Below are 8950 nucleotides of genomic sequence, written 5' to 3'. Positions count from 1 at the left end.
ATTCCGAATCAAAATTCAGAAACACATGTACAGGCAAGTGTGGTTCAAACTGTATTAGCTCCATATTTTGATGTAATTGGTTATTCCTTAACTGATCTTATCTATCGAATAAGTTCTCTATATACTACATAACCAGAGGAGTGCACCAACTGTGGACGGATTCTCAAGGAAGAGCAGTCCTACACAACAAGCTCAACAAACGCACGAGGAATCCACAAAACCATCCATGTGAAGCTACCATATTCAATTCAAACATGTCACTGTTTGGGGTCAGAGTCACATACCCTTGAAGCTTCTCTAGGGTTGAAGGCTTTGGAGCTCCTCTCAAAGTCCTCCAATTTTCTAGAAGTAAGCTACTTCCTATACTACCCATCTCCTCTATTTATAATAACTTTCTGAAAATCTTAACACAACATTCTCAAATCTACCACTCTAGGAAGTATATTCATTTTGGCATATATATGAACTAACAAAGACCCCAATATTCTCAAATCTACCACAACATCCTCAAATCTACCCCTGTTCACAATTTCTATAAAACACAAATTATTTTACTGATTAAAACTGATTTCACTACTTAAAACTTATTTTGTTACTAACTGAGACTGACTTTTGTTGTTCCAAACTGAAAAGTTACTGGGTATCCTTTTTTAAAATGAACAGGATTTAACAATTTCTCTAATCTAAGATGACTTCTATATCCTACTAAATGTTGTTTAATATGTGGTAAATATACAACACAACTTCCCACTTGCAAAGGTGCAACATATCTTCAGATGCTATCACTGGAGTTGGAAATGAAAAAAAGAAGAGTTTAGTTGCTTAATTATTTATGTCCCCCTTATGATTATCCCATTTCACTGGCAATTGAAAAAAAGAAGAGTTTAGTGTGCTCAAAGTGGTCATTTAGTTGGGTTAGGTAACAAACTTTCTCTTTTAGCTTGTTTTAAATACATTTAACTAAAAATTCAGTTCAAAAAAGTAAAAGAAAGAGCATCTGCTGAACTTACTACTAGAATGGTAACCTCTAGGTGGTCTGCAGGTTGGAGGTGGGATAAAATCCGATAATGCACTTACATTGAGGAGGGAGCCAGCCATGTCATTGTAACATCAGTAAGTATTTTCAATTTGATGTAAACTTTATGCCCCTTTTGTTCATATACATATGTTTTGGCTTGAAAGAGTTGGTGCCAATGGCTGGGTGGAGATGGGGAAAAAAAACTAGAAAGGTGTAATATGGAGCTGCCTAGTATTTGACGCTGATAAGAATTGAATGACAGAAATGATCTGTTTACTCACTCTCTGGCAGCTATTGCTTTAGCATGGTTGTTATTGTAATTTTATACTTCCTCAAAAGTTGTGTTCGAGAGATAAGTGGCTAAATGTAAACCTGATGCCAAAAATTGCCAATAATTTATTCTAGATTGACTTAGAAAATGAGTGGGGACAGAAATATGTGCCTGCTTTACCACATGCTAAGAAAACTGTACTAAGTTTTAGAAGAGATTAATCCTAGAGGGAAAGATGAGCACTGCTTTCAAGTTACTGCAAGCTTGTATGTAGAGCTTTCTGATGCTTTTGACTGTGTTCTTTTTGTGCATTCTACTACAAGGCAAAAGGACCATAATTTCAGGATAAAGTTCAGTTTAGCCATTCACTTGTCAACTGTCAGTTTTTTTCTTATGAATCGGAGCAAATTTAAATACGTTATGGCTTGTGCCACCATCTTGGCCATTACCCATAGCTACCAAAAGACAAAGGCCATTACCCATAGCTACCAAAAGACAAAAAGAAGTCCATTACTTCTTTCACTGATGATTGCTCAGATCATCTCATAAAATTGACTATCTGCTCTATTAAAATTTGTAGGATGTATTACTTGCAGAATAAATAAAACATCAGCTTCTCTACACTAAATATTACTTACACCCATCAAGTAATTAAGTTAGACAAAAAAAATGCATCAAATCGAGTTATAGAAATAAGAACAGACTGCAATGAAGTAAAGAAGTTGATTATCAGAGCAAGTTATTGGACAAGCTTAGACTGACATTGGCACAAATCTCTTCTCACCTGATATATCTTCCCAGTAGTAATGTTGTTGTCTCGTTTGAGTGTCACATCAAGGAAACGCTCGTAATTACCCAAGTCCAAGTCAACCTTTATGAATATACACAAGGGATATGTTAAAATTTCAAAATCCAAAACTCAAAGAAGAAAATATTTTCAACCAAAATTAGGCTAAATACAAGAATGAAGTGCATTCCTGGAATGCTGAAGTAAAACTAAAAAATATGTTATCATATTTGACTGATGGATCAAGCAGTAGGTAATATGCATATGGGAGGCCATACAATTAAGACAGCAAAACAGACACACTAGAATGCCAGTGACCTGATAACAAATACTAAAGCCAAAAGCATCAAGTCAATATAGTTCCCAATGTCCTGTAATTTAATAGACAGACAACTTGTGCTAATAGAGCAATGTCATTTTGCTTCTAGAAAATCTTTCAAGAGCAGATTACACTTAGCTATTTATAGGTTAATTCTAATTTTGCAGTGGCGTTGGTACTGAATGAAGTTCATCCTTTGTTGATTTCATTATCTATTAGGTGTTAATGTTATAGAAAAAGGTCTGTTTGGTTGGTATTTATTTCTTTCAAATTGCTTCCACTTGGGAAGTGACTCTAAGGCTTATTGTCACTATTCTTGATTGCTGAGTTTCTGTAATAGTCTTATGTCTATAATGTTTTAGATTTTATATGAATGCTGCAGGGTAGTTAGGCCAGGTGATATAGGATTTGTTTCCTTGAAGAAGCCTCCTCCTATGAAAACTTAATTGGAAGGTTAGCTGTTGCTTGCCTCCTCCTATGATAGAACATAATTATTAAAGAAAACAAGGAAATATCAAATGCTAAAGAAACTACCAATCCCACTATTTCCTCGTTAACTAATCTGTATCTTTCTCAGAAATCTCTCCAGTTCCCTTTTACAATTGTTCTTTACTCTAGAAATCATTATACACTTACTTTGATGGGTCTGACATTAATCAGCTTCAAAAAGGAGGGGCAGGATGCATTATTAGAAACAAACAAGGAGAACTTGTTATAGCAGCAACTTATAACCTTGATAATCTCTTCCATTACCAATTTCAAGCTATTGTCTAGCAACAGCTTAGAGAAATGGGTTAACCACTCCAGCAAGATACATATCTGTTCTACAAGACAATAAGCCATTGCAACCACTAGCAATTAGCCTTACTACCTAGAAATATTGACGGCCCATCAGAAGTGTAAAAGATATAACAGTAGAAAATGACCAAAAGAATTCATAATTAACTTAGAACTTACAACTTCGAAGGGCATATCAAGTTCATAATTCTTTTACCAGATAGGTAAATAAGACATCGGTCTGAACTGATAACACCAAAAGAAGACCAATAGTCAGCTGGTTTGAAAAAAAAAACACCCAAGGAGATGAATATATAATCAAGACCCTAGACATAACTTTGTTCAAGGCTAATAAGTTTACATGAGTAAGGTTATGTTCAGGGGCTGGATGGAATGGACTCCCTGGAAAGAGAATTGGGTCATATGCAAAAGGGCTACTCAAGATCAAGTCACAACTTATTAAGTTATAAGTTCAGTTCAGGGCCAAGTTACATAAAACTTATAACTTAAGTTCCGGGCTGTTGAAATAATTTGAGATAAGTGAAATCAGGTGAAAAGAATGCACCCAAATAGAAGGAACATTGATTATTTTAGTCAGTTACCTATCTTTTACGCCCAATTCGAGAGCTCGTTATATGCCAAAATTCATGTCCTTGGACACGAATTGTCCTACCCTAAATAATGTCAGTCCTTGCAAGAAGTTCCATACACAATATGCATCTCTTATCTTGGAAACCGAACTCTAGCATGAAATGAGTAGCAAAGTATTAAATACTATTCACGACCTTATGTCCATCCATATCACGTATACACATCCTATGCCCCAAATTTTACTCCCGCCATCAAGAAACTTAAGATTATCTCTCTATATACTTTGTAGTCTGTAGGATGTGAATCCAACTCGACCACAAGCAGTTTAGGCAATGAGCACATATACATACTCCTAGACATTCAACTGAAATATTCTAGAACTATAATACTTTTATATCATCAAGAGTTCAACCACAAAAATACATCCAGTAAGCAGAAAATGAAAACAATTTATTGGCAATTCCAACTCTATACATCCCAGAACCATAGTTATCATACTTGATAAAACTAGTATTCAGAAAAGGATGAACAAACAATGATCAGTAATCAACAATTTCAGCACAAGCCCGACATCCCTTACCGGCCTACCGTCTCCGAAAAAAGAAGAACAAAGGTAAAGGATTAGCAATACTGAATGCAACTTACAGGCAAAACAACTAGCTTGGCACCCTTTTGAGCAGCATCCTCAATAGCCTTTCTAGCATGATCAATGTTCCTTGCTTTATCCGCTATCACAGAAAGCTGGCAAAGCCCTATTTTAAACTGCCCACCAAAATTATCAAAGAAAACAGTAAACCCCAATTACCAAATTTGAAAACCCACCTGAGAGCCTAAATCTATTTTAAAGACTAATAGCTGCAAAAACTTCTCAGAAACATCAAACACCTGTACGAGGCACTTCGTTAGCCCTCATTCTAGATTTGGGACTTAAAGCAACCTGTCCGAGTAGTTCTATTGAAATAAAATGCAATACAAGAACAATAAACCTGGGCACAAATATAAACTTTTCAAGGAAGATTCAAATTGCAGAATCAACAGTTTCCAAAAACTAGCCCTATTGTAAATCATAATGCAATGACTAGCTAGAAAATAATCATCAACACCATTCTTCGAAATTCGTCGAAACAATCTCATCAACAATACTGAAAACTGATATGCAAAATGGACGGAAATTAACTGAATAAAAAAAGAGAATTGCAACAGAAACTGACCGCGAGAATAACAGGAGGAAGAGAAGCAACGATTTCTTGAAATTTCTGGAAAGATTTCTTCATATTCAACCCATTTTATTCACTGCGACCAGTTGAAACGCTAGAATCGGTACTACAAGCAATCAACAACAGTTTTCCACGATAATTTCTTGGACGATTAAACTTCAAATTACCAAAATCGGTTCCGAATTCGGTTCTGAGCTCAATTTTGACGCCATTTGTGGAAATTAGATGCTGATTGAAGCCATATAACAACGAAAAACGTTCGATTTTATGCTAGATTTGAGACTGAGATTGAATTGTGAAGAATTAGGGTTCGTGTGTGCGTGGAGTACTGAAGTGGGAAGTTAGAGTAGGCGGTTTTGCTTCTTGTATAGCATTCCTAAGGTGATGCGCTATTTAATATAACACGTGCACTACACGTGTCCTGAACGACGCCTAAAAGCAACGAAGCATCTTGACGACGCTTTTAAGCATCGAAGATAGGCGGGAATTTGCAAACCCCCCAACACCTATATCCATGCGTCGAGGACAAAGCGTCTCGAATGTATGGCTTTTGTAGTAGTGTATATCGGCCAACCTTGAGAGAGAAGGAGAGGATATCACAAATAGATTTCCTTTTTCTTCATAACATTTGCATTTGTTTGTAATTGACTTTTCTCGATGTATAGCGCACACCACATGTGAGTGTCCCACATTGATTAAATAAGAGAGATGTGTTCACTTTATAATGCAAAGGGGTTACTCCCCTTATTGTCATATGGTTTTAAAGTGGAACCTTCTTTGTGTTGTGAAGTGGATTCTCTCTCTTTGTGATGGATGCGGCCCAGGCCCATATTTAACATGGTATCAGAGTCAGGCCCACAGAGGGTTCCACATTCAATTGCATTAACATGAATTTTTTGTTTGACTTTTTGATGTATAAAAAGGTTGAAACATATAACACAAACTTAATCTATAATAGATTGAGAAATAAGTAATCATAAATTGACAAGATAACACAAGATCTAGATCGAATCACAGATATGCATATATTAATCATATACTGGATTATTTTCTTCATGGGTTGGGACTTATATGCCAACATTTGTTATATGCTTGACCTTTCTCAGGTGTAGTTAGGTACAGGTTGTTGGGGAGAAAAATATAAATGCATCACTTAAGAGTGAAATTCTCCCCTACACGACTCTACTAACTAAGGTAGCTGAAAAATATGAGCATTGGTGACTGGTGAGTGATTGCAGACCTTGTTCATCAAGGATATCTAATATAATTCTAATTGCTAGGAACAACAATGGTAAGTTTCTCAGTTCAGCATACTTACACATTACCTAGAACCTAGAGGTATTAACTTCTCCCAATCCGCAATGAAGAATCAACATTTTTCCCAGCAGTTGAGGCAAAAAGCCTAGCAATTTCCAGCTGAGTATTTGCAATAATCTCTGTTCTTTTAAGATCCATTTCTCCTCTTTTAGTTTCTGCTTCCACTCTAATTCTTTCCAACTCTCTCATGGTATCCATCCTCACTTGCTCTGATCGTACCACCGCTTCTGCCAGCCATCGGATGCTGTCTGCTACATCGTCCCAACTATTACTGTCTTCTCGCCTTCTCTTTTTCCTCTTCATCTTCATCGTCTTCTTGAATTTCGGTCCATCTTTATCATCACTATACAGAGCAGGAGTACTGCTGTCTGTTTCTATGTGATCATCATTATGGTTTTTGTCCGAAACCTGGTCAGAAACTTTTGCTGTTACTCCGTCATCTTCCTGTTACACATATTATATGAATGATTAGGAGCAAGCAATCTACTTGTAGCTTTATCATTGATGTCACTTTTAGTCATTAAGAATTATGCTCAACTCTTTAAAGTAATTCTTTAATTCAAAATGATGAACAACTTATAGGCATGTCATGTAAACTTTATGCTACAAGGGGTGGTAATACTTCTCAGATTTCTTTGTTACTTAGACTTGGCTAAAAAGGGACATCATCTTATAAATTTTTTGCAAGATTGTGGTGCAAAATGAAGATAATTGTGTTTGAGTATCAAGTGAATGAAGAGTCCAAATAACATCGCGAAAAAGTAGGCTTCTAGTAAGTGGCTAATTAATAAACTTGGTTCAATCCTTCAAAATAGAAATAGAGTGGTATTGTATGACTATTAGTAGCTCAGCCAGTATGGTTTCTGAAAACAAACTATCCTTTTCATGTACTTTTTCTGTGCTCATACAATGACTCATGGTAGGCAAGAAGTCTTTATCAGAAGAGGAAAAGGAGTAGGCATTTTCAATACTCTAATAATGTTATTGTAAGAAGCAAACAAGAAATTCATCAAATAATTTTTTTATTAGATGATCAAATTGCAAGGTCTTATATTACCCACCAAAACAAAAGGTTGTACGTACTAACCTTAATCATAGGTTCCACACCATTAGACTCATGAGAGTTTTGTGCAAGCTCAACCGGAGGAGAATTTTGTCGAGGCGACAAAGCCGGTGGTGGTACTGGTGGAGGCAATGGTTGCGCCACTGAACCCGATTCCAATACCAAACTTGGATTACTTGCCACAGCAATGGCCTTCATAGGTGATGATTGAGCAGGTGGCAGAGCACTAGTACTTCCTCCAGTCCCACGCAGCAGGTTATCTAGCCTTGAAAAAAGCGGCCATGATGATGTATCAGCAGTAGCAGACTCTGATCTATACCTCTTTTTCATGGACTCAATCTTGTTCTTGCATTGAGTTTGTGTCTTGGGTGACTTAGTGTTGTTAAAACGACATGATACATGCTTTGCTACATCCTCCCAATCTTGGCCTTTTAGCTTAGCCCTGTTCCTTAGAATCCACTTTGATTCATAGGCTTCAAGCAAACTCGACACCGCCCCTTCGCTCCACTCGTCTCGCTTCAAACGATCACCACCGCCACCACTGCTAACCAGAAGTTGTTTCCGGGGTGATGGCTCGAGTTTCGTGTGTGACGGATTTTGATCATCTTGGTTGGTTTCCCTCTCCATCAATTCAATTCCTCCTCCCACTCTCCCCCTTATTATTTGGTTACAATTGTTATGATGGTATGGAGCATCTATGCTTTTAGCTGCTAGAGATGCCTATAACAACCAAAGGAAAAGCTACAATGGCTAATACTAACACTTAGAGGTTAGAAAGGTGTTGGTTTTTAGTGGGCTAAATGCCAAAATCGAAAATTAAAGAAGAAAAGAGAGAAAGAACCACTAGCATTAGTATGGAAATTTAATGGCTGGTACATAGTAATACTACTATAGGATGGTACTAGTGGGTAGAGGCCAATAAGGTAAAGGAATAGAGGGAAAAGAGGGGGTTGGGAAGATAAATGTTAAACATCTCCAAGGGCGAAGAAAATAATTGCAAATCCCAACCAAAAAAAAAACGTATAGAAGTGGCGAAATCCGTATAATTTTTCATTGTAATTGTCAAAAACAACTTAATCAAAAGTTTAAGCTGATGGTTGGAGTCCCAATAATAGTTTTATATTTTATCACACTCCCTCACGCGAGAGTCCATTAGACTTGAAGTGTTGATGCAGCACAAACCTCCCTCATACATAAGGCTAAACATTTCACTTAGAAAGGAAGGGTGGATAAGATTTGAACTCATCAAAGAACCAACTCAACCAAAAATTTAAGTTGATGACTGGAGTCCCAAGAATAATTTTATACTCTGTCAGCAATTGGTAAATCGTGCACATTAGATAGTAAATATCAAAATAACATTTTCAAAAATTATTAAAAGAGATAGTCTAACTCTAATATAAAAGTAGACTTAGTCACTAAATAGATTAAACTAGTCACCGAAAGAAATTAACCTAGTCACTATTGTGCTAATTCTCTTTTTAATATTGGACTTACCATTGCCTAATTTTAATTTAAAAATAGGCGGTCTCTTACAAGACGAACTCTAACATTTTTGTGATTTTTAAAAAAAGTCTAATTTTTCAAAAA

General features: G+C 36.4%; 1 protein-coding gene and 1 long non-coding RNA gene across 2 annotated transcripts; both read right to left on the bottom strand.

Moving 5' to 3' along the window:
• Positions 1-2288: 2288 nt before the first annotated feature.
• LOC125495068 (uncharacterized) lies at positions 2289-5494 on the bottom strand. Its single transcript, XR_007271746.2, has 3 exons — positions 4975-5494; positions 4409-4525; positions 2289-3418 (listed from the first exon to the last, which is right to left on the bottom strand). It is a non-coding gene; the product is annotated as an uncharacterized LOC125495068 (long non-coding RNA).
• A 420-nt stretch (positions 5495-5914) lies between these two features.
• LOC104887546 (trihelix transcription factor ASIL2) lies at positions 5915-8324 on the bottom strand. Its single transcript, XM_010672198.4, has 2 exons — positions 7385-8324; positions 5915-6741 (listed from the first exon to the last, which is right to left on the bottom strand). The coding sequence occupies exons 1-2, from the start codon at positions 7985-7987 to the stop codon at positions 6322-6324; spliced, it is 1023 nt and encodes a 340-aa protein (XP_010670500.2). The 5' UTR covers positions 7988-8324; the 3' UTR covers positions 5915-6321.
• Between the last annotated feature and the right edge of the window lie 626 nt (positions 8325-8950).

This window comes from Beta vulgaris, chromosome 2 (genome assembly GCF_026745355.1).
Source record: "Beta vulgaris subsp. vulgaris cultivar EL10 chromosome 2, EL10.2, whole genome shotgun sequence".
Classification (NCBI taxonomy): domain Eukaryota; kingdom Viridiplantae; phylum Streptophyta; class Magnoliopsida; order Caryophyllales; family Amaranthaceae; genus Beta; species Beta vulgaris.
Note: the sequence above shows the minus strand (reverse complement) of the source record. Positions and strands in the feature narration are given on the sequence as shown.